This window comes from Dromaius novaehollandiae, chromosome 5 (genome assembly GCF_036370855.1).
Source record: "Dromaius novaehollandiae isolate bDroNov1 chromosome 5, bDroNov1.hap1, whole genome shotgun sequence".
Lineage (NCBI taxonomy): Eukaryota > Metazoa > Chordata > Aves > Casuariiformes > Dromaiidae > Dromaius > Dromaius novaehollandiae.
This window is the reverse complement of record NC_088102.1, coordinates 77019338-77041911: the sequence shown is the minus strand read 5'-3', so window position 1 is coordinate 77041911 and position 22574 is coordinate 77019338. Positions and strand designations below refer to the sequence as shown.

The 22574-nt window shown below is 60.3% G+C and overlaps 2 protein-coding genes across 4 annotated transcripts; both read right to left on the bottom strand.

The window, feature by feature from the left end:
* Window positions 1–129: 129 nt before the first annotated feature.
* Window positions 130–8191, bottom strand: OSBP (oxysterol binding protein). Its single transcript, XM_026109229.2, has 14 exons — window positions 7794–8191; window positions 7406–7614; window positions 5887–6134; window positions 5564–5762; window positions 4955–5057; window positions 4777–4831; window positions 4249–4380; window positions 3919–4164; window positions 3720–3840; window positions 3043–3146; window positions 2792–2887; window positions 2147–2328; window positions 1704–1924; window positions 130–1621 (listed from the first exon to the last, which is right to left on the bottom strand). Exons 1-14 carry the CDS (start codon window positions 8105–8107, stop codon window positions 1479–1481), a joined length of 2373 nt encoding a protein of 790 aa, XP_025965014.2. The 5' UTR covers window positions 8108–8191; the 3' UTR covers window positions 130–1478.
* A 429-nt stretch (window positions 8192–8620) lies between these two features.
* PATL1 (PAT1 homolog 1, processing body mRNA decay factor) lies at window positions 8621–22564 on the bottom strand. Of its 3 annotated transcripts, none has more exons than XM_064513408.1 (19): window positions 22417–22564; window positions 21588–21699; window positions 21167–21378; window positions 21010–21087; window positions 19706–19900; window positions 19511–19612; window positions 18975–19064; window positions 18534–18745; window positions 18354–18443; window positions 17985–18168; window positions 15432–15555; window positions 15095–15192; window positions 14932–14991; window positions 13978–14126; window positions 12914–13073; window positions 11901–12056; window positions 10235–10326; window positions 9804–9953; window positions 8621–9653 (listed from the first exon to the last, which is right to left on the bottom strand). In XM_064513408.1, exons 1-19 carry the CDS (start codon window positions 22429–22431, stop codon window positions 9632–9634), a joined length of 2301 nt encoding a protein of 766 aa, XP_064369478.1. In that variant the 5' UTR covers window positions 22432–22564; the 3' UTR covers window positions 8621–9631. The 3 variants fall into 3 exon arrangements, with proteins under 3 accessions (XP_064369478.1, XP_064369480.1, XP_064369479.1); XM_064513410.1 differs by having other exon boundaries at window positions 19517–19612; XM_064513409.1 differs by having other exon boundaries at window positions 21010–21084.
* Between the last annotated feature and the right edge of the window lie 10 nt (window positions 22565–22574).

Sequence of the window (22574 nt, the reverse complement as noted above, 5' to 3'; positions counted from 1 at the left end):
TCCTTTCCTCAGGCAGGTGGCCCTGGGAAGAGCCCACACCCCCAGCTCTGCCAACCCTACACCTGCCCCTGGGCAAGGGGGTAGCAGGCTGGGCCCTGGCCCCCACCCCACACAACACACACAGCCAGGTTGGGGCATTCACAGGTTTTAATTTAGTCGTTCTCTTGGAAGGAAAGAAAAGAAAGAAAGAAAAAAGGCATCATACGCCCCAGCTTTTCTGTCATTTTAGGGATGCAGTGAGCCTCTGCCCCCAGAGATGCGCCCCAGGAGGGCAGCTCTGCTCCCACATCATGTTTGGGGGTGCAGAGCTCCCCTGCTTGCAGAAATGCCTCCCAGGAGGGCAGCTCTGCTCCCATTGCGTTTACAGGTGCTCACCAGCAATCCCCTCCCACCCCCCTGGCCAAGTGTCTCCACCCCACTGTAGTGTTTGGGGATGCAGGGACCCCTGCACGCCTGCTCCACAGAGATCTCCCACGCAGAGGGGCAAGGAGGGGAAGGAGGGGCTGGCAAGGGGAGAGGAACATGGGCCATGCCCTGCTGCCTTTGCCAGAAGAAGGTAGTGGGCACAGAGTAGCCTAGCATAGCCCGCTGGTGCCCAGGGCTGCCCCCACACAACTGAGGATCTCCCCTTCCCCTAAATAACCTCCGAGGAAGGCACCTTGAGGGGGGGAGCCCAAGCCTGGGAGGGGCAGCACAGCCAGGCTGCACCCAAGGAAGGCTAGGGGACAGAGCACCCCAGACGTGGGAACAGGGGCAGGCCGGGTGCCCGCTCCCCTCAGGTGCTGCAGAGCTGCAGGGGAAGAATGGGACCAAGGGCCCCAGTAGCTCTATATATTATCATATACACCTATAGGACAGGCTGCAGGGCAGGGCCTGTGCATCTGGGCACCCCAGCAGGGCAAGTGGCACCCAGGAGCCCAGGCACCCCGAGGGGAAGAGAGCACCTGGCCATCTGGGAGCAGAGGAAAGGGGGAAGGAAAGGAGGAGGGGGGGCAGAGACCAAGGCCAGCCTCAGGCTCTACCCCACAGTGCCCGCTGCCCCAGGCAGAGCCAGCACCCTGCCCTCCCTGGGAGTCACGCTTGCTTCCTGTCCCCGGGTGTGCATGTCTGGGGGTCCGTGCCCTGGCACCCCAGGAAGATGCACAGGGCATGATTTACCCCGTGCTGGGGAGGGGGGCTGGGCTGTGCACAAGTGCGTATGTGTGGGATGGAGGGAGAAAGCCCCCCGAGGGAGCAGGTGCAGGGCTGGGCTGGCTCCCGCTCCCCACCCTGGCGTCAAGGTCAGTTTGGATCGGCTAAGGCAACCCCGGCAGGCAAGCGCGGCCGGCGCTCGCGGCAACACATGGGGACGGACAGGCGGTTAAGACAGACGGACAGACAGATGTGCGCTGCACAAAGCGCCAGGCAATGCTGGCCCAGTGCAGCTGCTCCCCTCACAGTCAGCACGCCTTCACCCTGCTGCTCCTTCTGCCGCCGGCTCAGAAAATGTCCGGGCACAAGGTCCAGTCCTGCTTCTCTTTGCTCTCCCAGTAGCCGCCCTTGTAGACGTGCGTCAGCTCCTGGGTGATGGGGTCCTTCTTGCGCTCGAACCACAGCGGCTTGTAGGGGTCATAGGGGGTGCCTGGGGGCAGCAAGTGGGTTAGGGACACACATCCAGGCAGGCATTAGGGCACGTGGCGGGGGCCTGCCCGCGCCCTCCTTACCATCCTCTGTGGCCCTTGCAGCCTCAGCCTCACGCCTCTTGCGGGAGATGCGCTGCTTTTCCTCCAGGCGCTGCTTCTCAGCATTGGCCTCGTCCCAGCGCCCGTTCTCCATGAGGCGCTGGTCGGGGCGCCGGCGGCTGTCTGTGGGCGCCGTGCCGCTCTCTGGAGCGTTGAGCGTCAGCGCCAGCTCCGAGAAGTAATACATGTTTTCTGCATACTTCCTGCGTCAGAGAAGGAGACCTCAGCCAGCAGCCCACCTGCCAGTGGGTTTCACGTCCTGGCCCCTCTTCCCCACAGCTGGGCAGTGGTGCATGACAGGGGCAAACTGTGGCCCAGGGCAGCCTCAAAGCCCAGCTCCTGCCCTCGACAGAGTGAGCCCTGGCTCTCAGGACATCATCCTGTCCTGCCCCCCGTGGGCTCGTGCTCCCGGCCATCCTACTCACGGGAGGGGGTTCCTTTTCCACAGCAGCACCCGGCTGTCCTCAGCCTCGTGGGCCCTTTGACGTCCCTCTGCGCCGTTGTCCCCCACAGCTGGTATCACCTTGTAGCAGTCCATCTTCTCATCCCAGGTGCCCAGCAGGACAAAATGCACCTTCCCGGTGGGGTCTGTCACCTCCCCGGTGACCTGCCAGGACAGGGGACATGGGGACTCTGTGCTGGGAGGAATGAACAGCCAGAGAGACCCAAATCTCCTCCTCTCCTCTCCCACCCTGGAGCCAAACCAGAACTCTTAACCCAGGGAAACCCCTGCTGCAGCACACTGCAGACCCACTAAATTTACATGGTTTAAAAGGCAACCGGTGGAGGAAAAGACAGAGCTCTGCCTGAAAGTTATTAGACCCTGAATCATGACATCCAGGAGCCCTGAGTTTGCCTTTGATCTACAGCCCCCAGAGGGCCTGCAGCCAGGAGCATCACATCCGGGCTATCCCCATCCTCATCTGGGGCAGATGAACCTCTTTCACCCCAGGGACCCTCCACACCCCAAGTGCTCCCCTTGGCATCCCACAGCAGCACACTGTTGCCAGACCATGTGGTAACATGGCCATGCAGTGAGATGTGCTGCGCTGCAGCCACGCAGCCCCTACCTTCCTTGCCACGTCCCGAGAGAAGTAGCTGTAAGGAACGAACTTGAGGATGCACTTGTCACCCGTCTTATGATTGACAATCTCAATTTCACCTGACTGCAAAAGGGAAGACAAGGTCAGACCTGGCCCAAGGCCCCTCTCCACCCCAGCAGTGGGGGGAAACTCAAACATGGGGCATTGACGCCTCCCCACGGGACAGGCGGAGACAGGCCCTGGGGAGTCTTTGCTCTGTTGCTGGGGCGTTGTCCTACCTGGTCTATCCAGAGCTTGCCCACAATGATGTTGTGCACGGTGGTGGTGACCTTTTTCCACGTGTAGTGGTTGCCAGAAGAGTGGAAGACGCAGTGGATGGTACCTGTGGAGAGGAGGGCTGCACTGGGAATGGTCCCCTTGAGCCTGCCTGGCCCAGTGAAGGGCAAATGCCATGGGGCAGGATGAGGAGCAGAAGCAGGTCACAGTCAGCCCCCCCAACCCCTTCCTTGGAGGTTATCCCATCCTGCACCTCCCAATTACTCCCCTTAGCACAGCACTCTTGGCTACCCAGGGCCAATGAGACCAAGGCCGACCACTTGCTGTCAGGCCCCCAAAAGGGTGCCTGTGGCCACCTGGGCAGGTATGGGTCCTCCTCTGCTCAGGGGCACATGGGAGCCTGGATCCATGAGAGGATGAGGCTGGAGAAGGAACTGATGGTCATGGTCAAACCCAGGCCTTCCCAGTGCTGGGTTTTGCATGAGTCTGTCAGCCACAGTCCCTTAAGCTGGGCCAAACCAGCACCTCAGGAGTCTTTGTACAGCCCTGGGACCGCAGAGACTCGGTCGGACAAGCCACAGTCCTGCCCCTGCCATGCTCCCACTTAAGGCACAGAGACATTCTCCCTCCCTCAAATGCCTCCCTGTGTGGCATATGTGCATGGAGCCATAACGCTCACCCAGAGGCATGATGGAGAGGTATTTGCCCCGAAACTTGCTGGTGATTTTGATCTCCTGGCGAAGCGTCCAGCCGTGCTTGGAGTCGACATGGTGGGCAGCCGCTGGTGGATGGTGACATACCTGGCAGGGAGAGGGGACAAGTCAGCACTGGTGGCCCAGAGTCAGCCGGCGAGCCCAAAGGAGAGGGGTTGGCGGTACCTGTTCGCAGAGGGAGCGGTAGCCATTCTCCTCCAGGCGGTCCAGCTCGAAGGTCTCCCCCAGGAGTGGGTTGAAGGGCTTGCTGGTGCGGAAGACGGTGGTGGAGTAGGACGAGACGGTGAAGGCGGCCACATAGCACAGCTGTTCCAGAGAGCTCTCGCACTTGGCTGCTCGGTCAAGCAGCTCGTAGTACTCCAGGTCCTCCGTGAGGCGCTGCAGCATGGACAGGGGCTCGTTGAAGTTCACCTGGGCGAGAGCAAGAGGTGAGGGAGGGCCTGCGGGGTGTGTGGTGCCTGTCAGACCGTCCCACCAGCAGCAACCCCAGCTCACCGGCATGGGGATCTTGGATAGCTCCTTCCCGATGCAGTTTTTCATGATGCTCCAGAGATTGAGGCTGTAGTTGGGTTTATAGGGGATGCGGGTTCTCTTCTCCTTCTTGGTGTCCTCTAGCTGGTGCTTGTACTGTGTGTGTGTGGGGGGAACAAGGGCTGTTGCAAAGCTGCTGTGATAGCTCCCCTCCTGCCTCCAGCCTGCTTCACCACAACAATGGCTACACAGGAACCCCGGAGTCCTCAAGCCTGGCCCTGCCTCACCAGCTCAGATGCGACGGGCCTCCTGCCAGCCCTGCCGTCCCAGCTCTCACTCAGTCCCGCCAAGAGCCAGGTCAGCTCACAAAGCCAGCAGAAAGTCACTGTTCTGGGTGGGGAAGGGTGCAGGGCAGGTGGCAAGATGGCTGGGCTGCCCCTCAGCTCTGCGACCGGCCGCCTGCTCAGCTCAGGCCTCTCCAGAAGGAGACCGCGGCTCGTGGCCCCCTGGGACACCTCATGGCCTGCAGGACCATACCGCCCCATGGCCTACCTGCTCATCCAGGCTGATGTCACTGCTGGTTCCGCTGATGTTGCTGCCAGTGCGTCTGGAGGGAGGAAAGGAGCAGTCAGGGCCTGGCCTGCCCCTGCCCTCCCCAGATGGTTCTGGGCAGCGTGAGGCCAGGCGAGGTGCAGGAGGGCAGCCCTGGGCCGCCAGCCCCGGCACTCACTTGTGACCCATGCTCTCTGGCATGGTGATGATCTCCGGGGCATCAAAGAACTCGTTGTCATCATCCTCATCGCTCACGTCTCCTTTTGCAGGGCAGCACGGATCTGGGCGGAGGGACAGGGACGGGCTCTATGGTTGGGCTCTCCTTGGCCCGGCGGGGGACAGACAGTGAGTCCAAGGTCCCTGAGAGGGGCACTGGAGGGGTCCCTCGTCACCATCAGCCAGGCAAGAGGCTGGCAGTCAGCCATACACCATCTCTGCCCACCCCAGCGCTAAGAGGCAACAGACAAGGCTAGGAGGAGTTGGGGTCAGAGCAGATGGAGGAGTTTCTCACGTCATAGGGAAGCACTCTGCTGCAGGATGGTGCAGATGCTCAGTTACATGGGAGGGGAGACCAGACAAATTCATCACTTGGGGTTAGTGATATGAAGAAACCAAGTCTGGCTCAGGAAATAGGAAACAGCTAGGGATTATCTACAGAATATTACTGTTGGCTTCCCCTATTCCATTGCCCCCTTAGCATCACCCTGGCATCAGCACTGCAGCTACTTGCAACCCTCTGACTGGCACCCAGCACCCCACACAGGGGCCCCATGAGGTCCCACAGTACCTTTGGCTGAGCCCCCGGTGCCAGGTGCATTGGCGGGCAGGACAGTGGCGCCGCGGAAAGCCCTCTCCAGGTGGTTGTGCTGCTTGGCAAGCTGCTCTAGCGTCTCCTCCAGGCGGATGCGCTGGTCCCGTTCGTGCTGCAGTGACTTCTGCCACTTCTTGCTGTGGGTCTGCGCCAGCACCAGAAAATCCCGGCAGGCCTGAAAGGATGAGATGCCCAATGGGTGCGCTGTTCAGCGCCCCATTACCTCTAGCATGGCCTCCTTGAGCAGCACAGGAGAGGCATTGGATTTATTCCCCCTGCGGGGCAGGGTGCAGACTCACGTTGATCATGGCGTTGGAGGTGATACGGAAGAGGGTGGCTCGCTCGTTCACCTGCTTGATCTTCTCAGTGCTCTCGGCTGGCAGCCGGAGGGTCTCCAGCTCACTGAGGGAACGCTGCAAGGCCGTGCCGTGCTTGGCAATGAGGTCATTGCAGGTGCTCAGATCCTCCACCTTGCTGGACAGGGTGCGCAGCGTGCTCTGCAGCTCCGTCTTGTCCGTCTGTGATACGGACTCATCGCCAGAGTCATCTGCCAGCGGGCAGGGTTGTTAGCATGGTGCCGCTTGGCCACGGAGCCACCAGGCTGGCCCCGCTGCCTATGCAGCTCCACAGTGCAGCAGGACTGTGCCAGTCCCATCTCTCTGGCAGAGCAGCACAGCCTAGAGCTCATCAGCTCCAGCCTTGTGCCAAAACCACCTACCAACCCCCCAGCTCCCGTGTGCTCAGGAGCGACCGTGCAAGGAGGCAGGTGTGACCACCAGAGCAGGGCATGAGGCCTCTCTCCTTCCTGAGGCGGAGGAGGAAGGAGAGGTCGCTGTGGGCAGGGAATAGTAAGTTTGCCTCCTCTCGGAGGGCTGTGCCAGACTCGGACTGCAGGGCTGCTGGGATGCAGCACAGCATGACGCTGACAGAAGTGGCCCCCATGGGGCGACAATACCACTGTGACAACCATGGCATCCCAGACTGAGGGGCCACGGCCACAGAGCAAGGTGGAAAAACGCCAGCAAGAGGCAGGTCAGAGCAGATGGCTGAATTTCCTGGCACGTGAGAAGTTACGTTAACAAGGAAGCGACTGCCAGGCAGTGCCAGGCTGCTGGCAGCTCTCCAGGCCGGAGCCAGGCAGCAGGGAAGCCGGCTCTGAGCTGACACAGCCACAGCAGGCAGGACAGCACTGCTGAGCTTGCACTTGGCCAAGCTCATGTGCAAGCGCGGAACGAGAAAGCTGGGAACTCGGCAGGCCTGTCAGTGCTGTCCAGGAGTCCTGGCTTCTCAGAGCAGGGTCTCATGGCCTAGAGTGCAGAGCACGAGCCGAGAGCACAGCAGTACCCTGGTGGCTCAGCTGACTTGCCCACTCAGTGCCTCAGTTTTGCCACAGCACAGGCACAGCTGTCCCTTCCAAATCCTGCTTTGGGAGCAACTGCTCAGCAGCCCACATCGGGGACACCCCTGGACAGTGCACAGCGACACTGTCTCTGCGCAACGGCCCAGCAGGATCCCTGAGCAGACAGAAAACATGAATGAGGGGAGAAAGAAAAAAACAGGCTGTGTTTCTCGCTAGCAGCAAGCAGGGTGGCTTAGGGAACATGAGGGAACACAGGCTCACGTTCTGCAGAGGGGCAAAAGTGCCCCACAGGCCCTGGGAGCAGGGCCACACAAGCAAAGCAGGAGATCAACACCGGCTGCAAGGAGCTAGCAAGCCCCAGGGGCGGCAGCAGCACGAGGAGGGACACGAGGTGGCTCAAAAGAGTGTTGCAAAGCCCCAGCAAAGGTGCCCGAGCCCTTGCGGCACAGAGGCCATACCTGACTCTTCCAGCATCTTGACAGCTTTGGCCTTGGCCAGCTCCAGGGCAGTGACCCAGCGCTGCCGCTCCACTTCCGAGCTGGCCTTGAGGTGGTAAGTCTGGGCGCCGCCGTTGGAGATGATGAAGTTGCAGGAGTCCTCCACGGTGATGTTGGCCGTGGCCAGGTTGATGGTGCCGCGGCAAGTGTGCCGCATCTCCGCTTTGGACCTGCGAGGAGAGGAAGGTGGGCGGCGCGGTGAGCGGCACGGGCACGGCCGCCCCCCCGGGGCCCTCGGCCCTGCCGAGGGAGCGGACGAAGCTGGGGAAGCAGAGCCAGCGGGGAGCGCTGAGGTCACGCGCAAGCCCAGCAACCCCGCCCCCACAGCCCGGGCCCCCGGAGCGCTCACCGGTAGTAGCTGAGCAGCCCATTGCTGAGGACGAACCAGCGGCGCTGGTAGCCCTTGATGTAGTTAGTCCACTTGAAGAGCCAGCCCTCGCGCGCCGACCCGGAAGCGGAGCCGCCCGCCCCGGAAGCGGAGCCCGCTCCGGGAGCCGCCGTCACCCCGCCCGGGCCCGCCCCGCCGGCGGCGGCCGGCGAAGGCAGCGCGGTGGACATGCCCGGTCCGGGGCCTCCCCCCGCCGCCGCCGGCAGCGCCATGGGGCCGGGCAGCGCCGCCGCCGCCGCGCCGGGGCCCGGGGCCGCCGCGCGCAGCTCCGCCATCGCCCGAGGAGCCGCCGGAGCCCAGCGCCTCTGCCCGCCCCTCGGCGCGCGCTGCGCCGTCACCCGCCCCGCCCCCCCCCGCGCCCCATTGGGCCGCCGCCGGCCGCCTGGCCCCGCCTCGCCCACCCTATTCGCCCGCCCAGCCGCGCCGGGCGGGGCCCGCGCACCTATTGGCCCGCGGCTCTCCGGCTGCGCCTTCCTTCCCCCTCCTCAGCGGCCCTCCCGCCCGTCTGTCTCCCTGGCAGACCAATCAGAGCAGGGGAGGTGGAACGGCGACGTCACCCAGCGTCGGGGGGCTATTGGCCGAGCGGAGGGGTGACTCATCCCTCCGCGGATTGGGCGAGCAGCCGCCAGGGGCAGGCCTTGCGGCAGCACGGGCTGCGATTGGCCGAGGCGGCTCAGGCCTGGCAGCGGGGCAGCGTCAGAGCGGGGCGGGGGAGTGACCTCCGACCTTTGACCCAGGCCAGCGGGCACTCCCGCGCGGCTGCAGCGAAGGACACGCCACGCTGCCAGAAGTATACAATTCATCTTTATTTACAATACCCTATAAAAATGTAAATTTAGAAACTTTATTCTCATTAACCAGAACCAAAAACAGGGAAGAAAAAAAAGCACAAAGAAAAAAATATAATAAATGAACTTTCCACTTGATCAGTCAGAGGGAAGTGAGGGGGGAGAGGGGCTAGGGGGGGTAGGCAGCCGGTTAATGCCAGGGAGGAGTTACAGGTCGTAAAATACCTACATGTGCAAATCTCTTTGTTTTCTTTTTTAAAAGCAAAGTAAAATTAAAACCCCGCCACCTTCCCAAGGAGCAGAACAGCAGGATCCAACCGCAGAGGAGACGGAGGTGGTCAGCGGGGCCAGGCGCTGTGGGGCGCCGCCAGGGACCCGGCCGTGCCCGGCCCAGCCCTGGAGCTGCTGGGACTGAACCTAGGTGCAGGCGAGCAAAGGGCGAATGAACAAACGGGCTCTTGGGAAGACAAGGCAAGTGTGCAAAAGAGGTGTGTTCACGGGCCTGCTCAGCACGCTGGAGGGGGCCGGGACGGGGACCAGGTCTCAGTGCTCAGTGGGGGCTGGGAGAGGGTCTCGCACCTTTCCCTGGGGCCGGGGAGAGAGGGGGCAGCGCCCTGCCCACCCCCCGGACACGGGGAGCGCAGGCATCGCGCAGTCCTGCAGCCCCCCTCCTTCCCGGGACTGGACCGGGGGCTGCCCGCATCCCTCAGTAGTGTGCATGTGTCTACGTGGGGAGAAGCAGCAGCCACTGTGAGGACACGGAGGGCGCTGGGGGAAGGTGAGAGGCAGCAAGGACGCGCAGCACTTGGCAACCTAGCGGCAGGGGAGGGGAGGGAGGGCGGGGGGAAAACACACACCCAGCCAGGTTCACAGAGCGAGAGACATGTCTCCTGCACCAGGTGTCCCAGGGGAACGTGTCCCGTGAGGCTCCGCTTCACAGGGCAGCGCCTGCCCTCCGTCCACTGAAATGCTCTGGTGCTGATGGCGGTGGCGAGGGGCTGCAGAGACCTCCTACCGGATCCCGTGCACTAAGCTGGTACCGGGGAACAACAACGAAGGGGGTCAGGCAGCAGCCGCCCAAGCCTTCTCTCCTTGTGCCGCCACACCTCGCTCACGGGAGGGCAGCGAGGCAGGAAGCGGCTCCCTCGAGGGAGGGCTGGCAGGAGCCCAAGCTGACACTTACTGCAATTTTGTCTCCAGCAAGTTCAGCTTCTGCTGGTCAACATAGCGAGAGAAGAGGGAGATCAGGTTCGAGGGGGTGGACACCGGCTTCGCCAAGGCCACCTGGGGGATCCGCAGCAGCTCCCGGGTTGCCATGAGCATCAGCTCCGTCCTGCCGGAGAAGGGCATGGGGAGAAGGGACAAGTGAGAGATGTTACTTAGCGCTCCAGCAGCCAGGCAGCCTGGATGCTTCTCAGTTCCCCGCTAGGGACTGGGGCGGCCCAGGTTAATGGGCCTAGCGGTGTTTTGGTGCTGGAACCAAACAGGAGATGGTGGCACAGAGATACTGCGCTGTATCCCCAGCAGCATTGCTGTCTCCCTCCCCTGCACCCTGCTCCTCGCACTGGCTAGGGTGTGCGACGCCCAAGGCGCAGCGAGCGGGCAGGCACTCACCACTGGTTGTCCTGCATTAGCTCCGTGTTCGTGTCTGAGCTCTGCAGTTCCTCTCCACGGCTCAGGACCAAGTACAGCAGGGACAGGCCGAACTGGCGGGGGGAGAGAGGCTTGTGAGGGAAGGATGCTGGCAGCAGCCTAGGCTTTGTGACTGCCAGCACAGAAACATCTTGCTGGTACCCATTCCCCTTGTGCGACCGTAACTCTCACTTCCCGTTTGCCACGGCTGCTCCCAGCTTTCCCCGGGCCTAGTGAGAGCAGCCAAGCTCCAGCAGCATGCAGGGAACGCTTCTGGATGGACCCCAGACTCTCCCACAGCTTCTCCAAGGTCAGATTCTCCTTCCCTCGAAGATGGGCCACTCCCTCACTCGCAAGCTACTGGCTTTATCAACAGATGAGATTTGTCCAGGACATGGAGCAAAGGAGGAAAACGTCGAAGCACGGACCCACAGGAGTGACCCCGGGCTGGCTCAGCTCAGGGACAGCCTGCCCAGGCCTCCCAGCCTGAACCACCTTCCTTCTCTCGTGACAGTCCCCAGCATCACAGCCAAACAGCTCCTGCTCTCCTGAAATGCACACAGCAGCCCAAGCTGAGAGCACAGGCACTCCAGGCTGCCTGTTCACTCCCCTGGCTGGCTCACTGGTGGCATACGGTGACTGTGTGGGTTTTTGGAAGTGCTAGCCTTACAGAGGTCCTGGATTTCAGCTGTGTTTACACCCAGCAGAGAACGGAACGACAAACAGGGTGAACAAACCATTGCTGGAATTTCAAGGGCTTTGTTGCACCTCACAAGGAAATCCCTGCAGCCGGAGATGGGTATGACGGGAAGAGCTTTGGTATCATCGCTCCTCCATCCGAGCATTTTTAAGGTGCCTCTGGGAATCACCTCCATCTCCTGATCTTCACGGTACTCCCCACAAGCACACACAGGAAGATTCTTGGCTCCCTTTACAGCCCCTGGGGGGGAGGAGGCCTGTTTATGGGCCTGAGTCACCTCACTTAGTTTAGACGTCCATTGTGAGAAGTGACAGGCCATCCCTGCCCAGACTGTGAAGGGAACCCAGCTTGGAGGGACACATTTGCGTTTCCAGGTGAATCAACCCCAGCTCCCACAGCAGAGAAACAGCCCTCCAGCTCTGGGAGCACCTCTGGGCGGGCCTGTGCCGATATTTCAGGGAAGCAGTCTGCAGCCCAGTTGGATGAAAAAGGGACCTGGCTGTCAGACTGCAGAAGAGGCCCAGGCCAGCTCAGATGGCTGATGGTTCTGCAAGACGTTCTCATTAATCACCAAGGGAAGGGGAGAGCGCCAGGGAGCTCTCTTACAGCAGGGCAGGTAGCCTGTTGCTCCCGAGCTGTCCTAGCACAGCTCCTACACCGTGGCTGCATCCCCTTATCTGCCATCAAGCACCAGGAGCTGCTGGGAAACTGGATTTCCAACTGCGGGAAGAGGGACTGCCCAGGCTGACATCCTGGGTGCCACTGCCACACAGCAGCTGGACACCCTGTCCAGCCCGCCCCACCACGGCCCTGGTTCTGACATGCTTGCCAACAGGAGAGCTGTTCCTGCAGCTGGAGACAAGCCAGCAGCTGGTGCAGGAGGGAGGAGATGGGTACAACCTGCCTCTCAGCACTGCCTGGCCAAGGGAGCAAGGGAGAGGGGCGCACCTTGTTTTGGAGCACAGCAGTGAGGTGCAGGTTGGTGGGTGCTGGCGCAGTCGCGCTCTGAGGTAGGTTTGTTAGCTGCTGCACAAGGCTGGTGACCGTCCCCAAGGGAAGGTGATAGAGAACGTGCGAGAAGGGCCTCAACAGGCAGGGCAGCACCTACAGAGAAAAGAGCAGGAACCATGTCTTGACTCATGGCTGCAAAAAGGCAAGACAAGGGAAGCCAGCCCTTCCTGGGCATCCCAGCCTTGTGGGCACTGCTGCCAAGATGGGATTTAACAGCTCCAGATGCAAGTACTCCACCCCCGTGGCTACATTCACCCACCTTTGTGCTGCACCGTCTTTCCAGCGAGCACAGGCTTGCAGCACATGCTGCTGCTCTCAGCTGGGTTTCCCCACACCTGGCTGGCTGCCCCAGGACCTCACAGCCCAGCAGACGAGAACGCTGCCTCTGCAGAAGGGCTCGCTGCTGTTATACACATTGTCATGCCTCCGCCTCGAGTGCCCCTCACACACTCAGGGTGCAACTTACTGAACTCTTCAGTGGCCCTTCCCCCCGTGCATCCCTAGAACAGCACAGGCCAAGGGGGAAACTTCCCACTTTAAATTTAGGTCATTTTTTCCTTTTTAAATGATCTCTTTTCTCAAAGCAACCTGGGGTTTATTTCACAGATCCTTTAATATTTGTTTCATATAGAAAATAGACTGCAAAGAACATCTGATAAACACATCCCTCTGAAACTCCGAGACCCTGGCCTATGCTTTCTGCCCTTGGAAGATGACGGAGTCTCCTGTTGCCACCCGACGAGCCAGAGAAGCAGACCTTTAGCCAAGTTTTCTCTTTGCAAATGCTCAGCAAAGAGCTGGGACCATTAAACAAAGGCACCATTTATCGGAAACCCTCCCTGCTTCCTTCCTGCCAGAGCCAGGCCTTGTTGTGCCAGCCCACAGTGCCTCCCACCTTGCAGAGACGACCCCCGCTGACAAGGAGAGCCCTCCTGCCCCCTCGCAGTCACCTCGTCCTGAGCATCCTTCTTGATGAGGAAGGGCAGGTTCCTGGCCGTCGCCATGAGTACATCGGCTGCTTGCTCTGGTGACAAGAAGGGGAGGATCCGGGCCACGAGGCGTTTTCCCTTCCGGATGCACATGATCTGCATGAAATGGTCATCGCTTGGCCTGCCGAGGAGAAAAGTGCCAGCCGTCAGCTGGGAACGTTCTAGGGTACCTGGGGTGTCCCTGCGGCGTAGCCCAGAGCCCAGCTCTGTGCTGGCACCAGGCAGGGAACACGCCTCCAGCAAAAATCGTTGCTGGAGAGAAGCAACGCAGGGAGTGATGCCCTGTGGCCAAACGCTCCTCCAGGACAAGCCCTTCAACCGCCTTGTCCTGGCTGTTGCGCCAAGCTTGGATACCCCAAGCCAGGACTGCAGCATGAGCTCTCCCTGCCTCAGTAGGGACGCAGCCCCAACCACCTCCACCTTTTCATCCCTGTGACACAAGCAGCATTCCCCAGCTTCCAGCCATTTCAGAGACTGGTAATGCTAAAAAGGATACTCTGAATTAATTATGGAAAGGGCCAGGCTGGCAGATGACAGCTGTGCACCTCTGCCCACCTGACAAACTACGCAGGAAGACAAGGCCTAGTTTCCCACAGGACAGCAGAGAAGGAGCCACCGAGGCCCTGCATCCTCCCCTGCTCATCTGTGCTGCTGCAGCTACAGGTCGGGCAAGAGGTGACAGACTTGAAAACAGGCAGCCAGGGCTGTGCCACAGTGTGGAGCTCGGGGCAGACCCACACCCACGAACATGCAGGCAAGCATCGTTAGCAGCACCCAAGTTGCCAGGGTGGAAGTTGTTATGGGTTTGTAACTTCAGTGGACAATCGCATAGAGGAAAATGGCAGAACAAAGGCAAAAAAAAAAAAAAGGTTATTTCACCCCTGTGCAAGCCCTCAAGAGGCAAGTTTAAACTAACTCTGATTTGGGAAATAGGTCACTGGAAAGCCAGAGACAACAGCTGCAAGTAGCGATAGACTGTCAGCCCCAGGCAGCGACTGAGTTGCAGACACCACATCTCTCCTCACCTCTCCTGCCCGGGTGCCTTCCCCCTCAGATTGTCATACATGTCACATATCTTCTGCTTCCTCTCGCCCATGAGGGCTGGCCGCTCGCCTTCCAGACTCAGGAGGTAGCGTCTCTCATAGTCTTCCACGTCCAGGAGGAGGCTGTACGTCTGCCAGAGAGACAGCAATCACAGCAGGGCATGGGGATCTGTGCGCTCCTCGAGGGGATTCAGACCAGAAATGAGTTCCTGAGCCCTGCCCTGCGGAGGTACCCATTTGCCCTCTCTCCGCCTTGCCAAGGGAGTTGGGAAATGCTGGTGGTGGTCACTAAATTTCAGATCTGGTCTAGCCCTGCCCCACAGAGCTGGGACACGCTCGGCCCCAGCCAGGGCTCTCCTGTCTCCTTTGCTGGTACAGCAACCGCATCCCCACCCAGAACATGTCAAAGCCTCCTCGAGCCCCAAATGGCTGTGAAAGGTAACTGAGCAGGGGCTCGGGGACGATCAGGTGGTCATCCCTTCCCACAGCAGCTGCAGAGGGGTGAGACACTGCCTCCCTGTTGTGAATTGCTAACTGATCCCACAAAGTCTGCCTGGGCTGTTCCAGGACAGGACAAAGGCATGGCTGGTACCAGGCTCCAGCCTTTCTGCTTCAGGATCCCCAGTCTCCTGCAAGGAGGACCTCAGCCACTCTTGAGTGCTGGCTTGCCCCAGCTATACAGGCACAGAGGCTCCAATCACCAGCATAACCAACAGGATACCCAGTAGTCTACCAGCATGTCATCGAAATACAGCATGAACCTGCTCTGCATCCAGCGAGGAGGAGACTGGATCTTCTGGTCTTTAAAACCAGGGCACCTACGACTTCTTTCGTTGGCCCCCAGGGGTTCCTCCATACCGCACCGCGGTCTCACTGGCCCCCGGCTTTGCCCCACAGCAGATCTCTGAAGGCTGTGACAGGCCCTCTCGAGCTCACCTTCTCAATTGTAACAAGGGTCTGGCGCCTCTTGTCTCGAACCTGCTTCTCCTTTGTCTCCTGCGGGAAGGGACAGCAAGTCAGAGCCGTGGCTGGCTCCCACGCTGGCTGAGCGTGTGAGGCCGCAGAGCTGTATCAGAGGGGAGGAAGGGCCAGAACTCACATCATCCTCGCTGCGGGAGGTCACGACTGCATCTATCATCTTCCGGGGGTTATTAACGCTGGAGACCGTGAGCTTCCCTAGTGAGCCCTCAAACTGCACTACAGGAAGGGAGGAGAAGGGAAGCAGAGGGAGTCAGTCTGGGTCTAACTCCACATCACCCTGGTTTATCTGCATCCCAGGGTAGCCTCGTGGCTGTCCCCAAACTCAAGCCCACACTGGAAATCCCCTTTCCCCAGCCCAGAATAAACCACCATCCTCTACCTGCAGAGGTCTGGGCTATGCTTCCTAAACTGCCTGCTCTGTCCCCACTCCAGCCCAGTACGCAGCCAGCACTTACCTGGCTTGTAGGTGTGCTCAAGCTTTGCCACCTGAGGCGTGATGAGTTTAGTGCGTTCCTTTTTGGGACCATCACCCTGGACTTCCTCAGCTGCTGACAACTTCTCCAGCTTCTGGAAGTAATTCTGAGGCAGGGAGAGAGGAGAAACTGTGACTCAGAAAAATGGCTGGCAAGGACTGATGCAACATACGTGCCTTTCCCCAGCCTCTGCCCCGCATACGCTCCATCCCTCACCCCGTCACTTACTGGTCTTCCCGACATCCAGCATAAACCTCCTCACAGCAGTTTAACCCCCCATTCTTCCCACAGTACATAAAGAGATAGTTATGTTCTCCTCTCTAGCATCCCTCAGGATCGCAGAGGTCTGTTTGGAGCTCTCTCCTCAGCCTTCTTTTTCTTGATGCAAACGATTCCTTCGTTCTCTCTCTCTCTCCAAGGATTGCCAGTCCTTCCCAGCATACTCCAGTTAGCCTGCATTGTTCTGGATGCCTGCCTAGCCTGCATCGTGGTCAGGATGCATGCTGCATCTGGCCGAGGCCTCCCACACCAGCACCTGTGCTTGTGAGCTCCTCCTATCCACCCCGGACAGTGTTTGCCTCTTTCGCAACAGCGGGACTTTGTTGACTCATGCCCTGGCTGCAGCCACATCAGTTCCTGTCCTCTGCTGGGGATCAGCTCACCCACATCTCCAGTGAAAATCCCAGGCAGCACAAGCTGCCACGGTGCTCTGCTCGATGCCTCCCTCCAGCCTAAGAGTGAACACCGAGATCTGCTGTCCGCAGCCACCTGCACCCATCTTAATTAGCTCTATCCAGACTGTGTTTCCCCAGTTAGCCCCTCTGACTGCCAGTACAACAGAGCAGCCAGACTCGGAGCCAAGACGAACTGCACCAACTGCTTGTCTCCCCTCCTGCTGGGCCCTCAACCTGCTGGAGGAGACTGGACTGCTTCAGTGTGGGTCACCATGCCGAGGCCAAGCTGGGTGACTGCCTTCCCTGCTTGTGCCCCGTGCTTATGGCTGCACGGCTGCTCCAGGACTTTTCTGGGAACTGTGGCTGGCTCCTTTCCACCCCCTTCACGAAGACTGGCCCTATGTCTGCCCCTCTCCAGTCTTCTGGCTCCTCCACAAGCACTTAGAAATCACTACCAGCAGCTCTAAGAGCTTCCAGGGCTCTTCACGCATCTCAAGGCAAAACTTGTCCGGTACAAACACCCCAGGAACATTTCAGTACTTTCTAGGCTGTTCTTTCCCTAATCCTGATGATCTTCCCCATCACCCAGCAAAAGCCTTGTTAACCATCTTTAGCGAAGATCAGTGCTAAAAAAGGCATCCTTTGTCCTTCTCTGTGGCACCCCCTGTAGCCTTTTCTGCCTGTTAAACTGCAAACCTGCATTTCTCCAACAACCCTCATAGGTGTCTGCCTCTTGCTGCCTCCTGCTTAGTTTGTGTGCTGGCCCTTGCCGTTTGACCGCTACAGGCAAGCTTTTTGTGCCTGTTAAGGACAGCTCTGCCAGGCCAGGCCTGCAGCTTCACCAGGCCGTGGAGCCTCTCCCCCAAAGTGGGCATCTAAGGGGTATAAAACCAGGGGGGCACAGATGACGATTGCCCCAGATACTCTCCCAAGCACCTTGCAAGCCCAGCCCAAGGGGCTCCTTCCATGCCACACATCCATGCTGTATAGTCAAAAGCCCTCTGTGGATTTCTGTCCCCAACGAAGGTGCCCTGTCTGCCCTCAAACCCAGCTAAACCTTGAGCATCCACCACCTTTGGCAAGAGCCCAACCGCCACCTTGCTTTGTCAGCTCCCAATCTGGCTCCTCCTGCCCCGTCTGGTGCTCCCTATTCTTGAACCGGAAGAGAGAACGAGCAGTCACTCCCCATCTACCTTCTTCAACCTTCTCTTTGGACTCCATAGGCTTCATCATCATCCTCTCTTTCAGACTAAAGAGCCCTCTCTTACGCAGCCATTCCCTGTCCAGGGCCACCTTGTACATTCAGTCCCCTTTAGTAGCCTCCCAGTCTCCTTCTGGGTGCTTTTCACTGCCATGCTATGCACAGCTGTTGGCTTAGACAAGCTGATTTCCCGCTCTTGGGCCTTCCGCTGCACCCTCCAAATCGGTGCTGCTAGCATTCCCCAGCCTCTCCCCGCCCCTAGAGACACTGCTCACCAGTTTCCAGCACCCAGCACTCACCGCACACCGCATCAAGGCAGGTTTTCTCTTACAGTCGCCCCCCGCTTCCCTTGCTGGGGAACACTTGCCCCACCCCATCCTCCTTGACGGTCACAGCCTATTCCCTGTGATTGGATCTAGAAATGCTTCTTCTGCCGTTGTTTGCTCCATGGCTCATATCAGACTCTCAGCACTCCGGCGAGAGCCGCTTGCAGCGTTCCCTTCCTACCCAACACCCATCACAGTCCCCAGGCACTGGGTGACCCTGGGGATGCACTGGCAAGATGGCGGTCCAGTGGGAGCATTAAAGCACTGCCCTGCAAGCAATCGCAGGTACATGAGACACACAGCACAGTGGGCTGAGCGCTAGTCTCCCCGGTACCTGGTAGTAATAGTCATCCAGGTAGGGATCAGTGCTCTGCAGCTGCATCATCTGGATCTTGGACACCCAGTCCTTCTCCCGTTGCAGCATGAGGTTGGCGTAGGGGTCTTTGCGCATCTGCTCCTGGTGGCTGCTCCGGTGGCCCCCTCGGTCCCCCACTGAGCCGTTGAGGCTCCGGTGCTGGCTGGCAGGAGGCAAGAAGGGCACCCGTGAGCACACAGGAGCTACAGGAAGGGACAGAGAGCAGTGCACAGGCTAGCCCCGGCAGCACAAACCCCCCAGAAGAGGGTCATGCAAACCCTCCGCGGTACCAGCCGGTCCCTTCTCCCAGCCATCCCTCCCTGCTCCTCGCACAGGGCCAACACTCACCTCCGGTTCTGCTGTTGCCGCTGGTGCAGGAGGCGGCGGTGCTGGGGGTGAAGGTGGGTCGTGTCCGGCCGGAACATCTGCGGCTGCGGCCTGAGGAGAGCAGCAGGTTTCAGAGGTGGCAGGCAGCCATGGAGAGCCCAGCCCTGCCAGGCGTGTGGCCAGAAGAGGCGCAGGACCTACCTCAGGCTCTGCAGGTGGGATCCGGGGCCTGATGGGTGCTGCGGCTGGGATGGAGGTGGAGCAGGGGGAGCCCCAAAGAAGGCACGAAACCCGCTGGCCGGAGACATCATCTGCCCAACTCTGCCCTGGAGCAGCTTGGGATTCACAGAGGGGAGGGGGCTCCCAACGAGGCCGGAGACCCGGGCAAACTGGCTGGGAGACATGCGGCCAGCCTGAGAGGACAGAGAGGACATCTCAGAATCAGCCAAGGAGAAAGCCAAGGAAAAGGGCCCAGCCAGGGCAGCTGCTTCCACCTGGGATGGCCAGAAACAGCCATGAAGGACAGCTCCAAAACCAGCCCTGATGGCCACAGCAAGGGCTGAAGAGAAATGCAGGGCCCCCAACCCCTGCCCAGGGAATTACGAGAAAGGACAGCTGAAGGGGTAGGAAGCGGGGCTTTACCTGGGCTCCTCCAAGCAGCTGTGCTCTCTGCAGGTGGGTGAGGACGGGAGAGACGCTGTGGGGGAATGGGTGGCCCAGGAGGGAGGAATTCTGGGGGAAGAAAACAGAAGAAGGACCCCAGTCACAGTTTTGACATGGCCCTCCCAGGGAGCACAACCCAGTGGACAGACATGGAAGCGGGGAGGGCACAAGACGAAGCCCGGTGACAGTGCCCCAGGCAGGCTGGGAGCCAGGCCAGGCTCCAAAGAGCAGGGTTAACTCTGCCCGGGGCATGGCATGTCGGGGCAGATGGACCGAGCTACAGAAGATAAGACAAAGCAGTTTGCTGGCTGCACATGTGACAGTGCAGGCTCCCGTGATCTGAGAAAGCAGCTCATCTGCACAACAGGGCCTGGAGTTACACATGGGAGCCGAAAAGGAACTGAGGGAACTGGGGAACAGAGTGGCAAAGATTTCATGGGAGGTTGGAGGACTTCACAGGAATGTGGGCCTCGAAGGCAGCGCCCACGGAAAGGGGTCAAGAGGAGACTTGGTACCGGTACGTTGCAGAGCTGATTGGGGGACATCCTCTCGCCGTAGGGAGCAGGGTAACGCTGCTGCATGGTGGCCCGGATGTGAACGGGCTTCGGACAAAGAATCTGAAGGCAGGAGAGCAATACAATCCAGCAGTCAGTGCCCTGCTTAAACCAGTCTAAGCCACCAGCCCGGGCAGTGGAGCTGAGAGTAGGTACCTGCTGGTTGAAGTTGGGCACAGCAGCCTGCTTGGGAGGAGTGCCAATGGGGACGGCCCGGACTGGAGGGCTCCCGATGACCGGGGATGATGAACGTCGGGGCAGTGCCCGCTCTGAGGGGTCCCGCTCTTCCTCCCGGGCCTGTGGGGCTCTCTGAGGCAGAGCGTAGTCCAGCACAGACACCGAAGGCATCTCCTGCGAGTGGAAGGGGAGAGAAACCTCCCCCCAGAGTAACAGTCACTTACTGGGACCATGCAGACCAGCCAGGATTAGGGAGGACTGGCATCACATGTCCCAGAGATATTCCTACCCTGCTAAACAGCGGGGGAGCAACAGCTAGAGGCCCTCAGCCTCCACGGAGATGCGGCACTCACAGCACAAAGCAACACTCTGAACTGCCCACCCGCAGAGCCAGTCACCACCCCATTGATCATCCTATGGAGCCTCTCCCACATCCCATTCCATTTCCCTGGGCACTTGGCAGCCCCATGCGATGGCCAGGTGTCCTTGGGAAACCCCCGGACCTGTCCAGAGGAGCTCGCGTCACTGCCAGAATGCCTGTCTGCAGCGACAGCGCTGCCTGGGTGCAGGGCAGAAATGCTGCGTATCACTGCTGTGCAGCCCTCGCACACACACACATACGTGCTGGGTTTCCAGCCCTCATTCGCCCTGCAGAGCTGGGAGATGGGCTGGCCACACAGTGCACTCCGCTTGCACTTGAAAACCTGATTCTTAATTAAACCACAACAAACAAAATCCTCTGCCTTGAGGCGCCGACATTCCCAGACCTCACAGGAGCACTGCCACCTCTCAGACAGAGCAGTTACTGAGGATAACGTACTGGCAATAACCCATCCCAGCCTGGTTCTCCAACTGCACAGGGAGCCAGGAGGGCAGGGGGAGATTTTGGAGAGGCATCTACAAATGAACTGAGCCTCCCTGATGCGGACCCAGCAAGAGGCAAGCAGAGCACACTGCTTTGCTAGGCTGTTCTGGAAGTGCTTCTCAGCACTGACAAGCCTTCAGCACTACAGCAAGTCTAACCCTTTAGGGCCTAGCTGCCTACTGCAGGGCTCAGGGAGAAATCATGGGGGACATTAGGGAAGTCTCCATTTCCCCTTTCAACAGAGGCTCCAGCTCAGCGATTTGGGCATGAAATCTAGGACGGGCAAACTGCAAGCGCCCAAGTGCACCCACATGATTTCAGCTCTAGGTAGGGTGAGCTGGGATGGTGAGAGCATCTCCACTCCTCCCCAAGAGAGCTCACAGCTGAGCCCTGCCACATCAGCACCACAGCGTCATACCTGAGTGAGAAGTGGCCCTCGGATACGCCGCAGGACAGCCGAGCCATCCCAGATGCTGGAGTTCAGCCCTGCCGGCTGCTGGAAAACACATGTGGGAGTCAGCACTGTGGAGGCCGCCAGGCCTACCTCCACCCCGGCCCTCCAGCCCTGCTCCCACCTGGGCAGGGGTCCTGGTTTGCACCGCCTGCATGATGGCAGGGTCCTCCAGCTCGCTGTCAATGACCAGCCTGGTCAGCCTCTCTGCCAGGGTGTCCTCGTGGTCGCCCAGCAGATCCGTGTCATCACTGCCTGGTCCATCCTGCTCCCTGGCTGCCGTGGGCTTGTCTTCCAGCTCTGCCAGCCGCTCGTGCGCCTCCTGCCAGTCGTCATCTGCGTGGGATTCGCAGCGAGGCGATGAGCAGAGGCGAGCCTGCTCTGCACACCAGCCTTGGTGCCACCCCGCTACAGGCCGAGCTGCGAGGGAGGCACTCACCAGGGCAGAGATGGCATTGGCAAGGGTGGGGGGAAGCAGGGGCTGTGGCGATTTCACACCAGGGCACCGCAGTCGTGAGGAAGTAAGGGGGAACGTGAACACTCACCAACAGCCCCAGCTCCAAACGTGTCGTCATTGAACTGGTCGATATCTTCATCTTCCTCACCTAGGGCCTGGAAGGCGTCTTCGTCCTCATCCAGCGGGCAGTCCTCCAGGGACTGGGGAGAGAATGGGATGAGCATGCATCCCAGTGCTGCTTGCTGCCCACTAACACGCTAGGCCAGACCTCCTCTTCCCTCGTTCATCCCTCATCCCCACAGTTGTCCTTTATCCTTCTAGGACAGGAGCCCCCCAATGCCGCCCCAGCCCCTCCAAGAGGTTTCCTGCATCTTCCTCCCCTGTCCTGAGCTTCCTAATCTGCCCCAGACCTCTGCCTTCCCCCCCGAGCAGCCCTGATCCCCTCTGACTAGCAGAGGGGGTGGCCGCCAGAAGATCAGACACCAAAGCCAACAGCACAGAAAAAAACTCATCCTTGCCGGGGCCAGACCTCGCGCAAGCAGGTGCTGCCCCGCAGCTGCGCTCCCCAACAAGCGCCTCCCCCCCCCGGGGCAGAGAGTCCCCGCTTTGCTCCTCCAGGAGAGCCCCCTGCCCCCTGCCTTAATCATGCGGTGTGCAGAAACCTGCCCCATGGCAGCCTGTGGCCCGCCCCAGGCCCTGCCTCCTCCAGAGCCTCCACCAGGCACCCCCATTGGCCCCGTCTCCCCCCAGGGCCCCCTACCAAGCCCCGTCTCCCCTTAGCACCCCTCGCCAGGCCCCGTCTCCCCCCCGGGCCCCGCCAGGCGCCCCCACAGGCCCCGTCTCCACCCACGGCCCCTCCTCAGGCCCCGTTACCCCCCGGCCTCACCCTGCCCGAGGCCCTGCCGCCCCCCCCTCACCTGGTACCGGAACATGATGATGATGATGGCGGCGGCGGCGCGGCGGCGCCCCCCGCCCCGCAGGCTCCGCGCGGCCCGCTCCGGCCCCGCGCCCCGCCGCGCATGCGCCGCCGCGGGCGCACGCGCATGACGTCACCCCCACCCTCCACCAGCTGCCG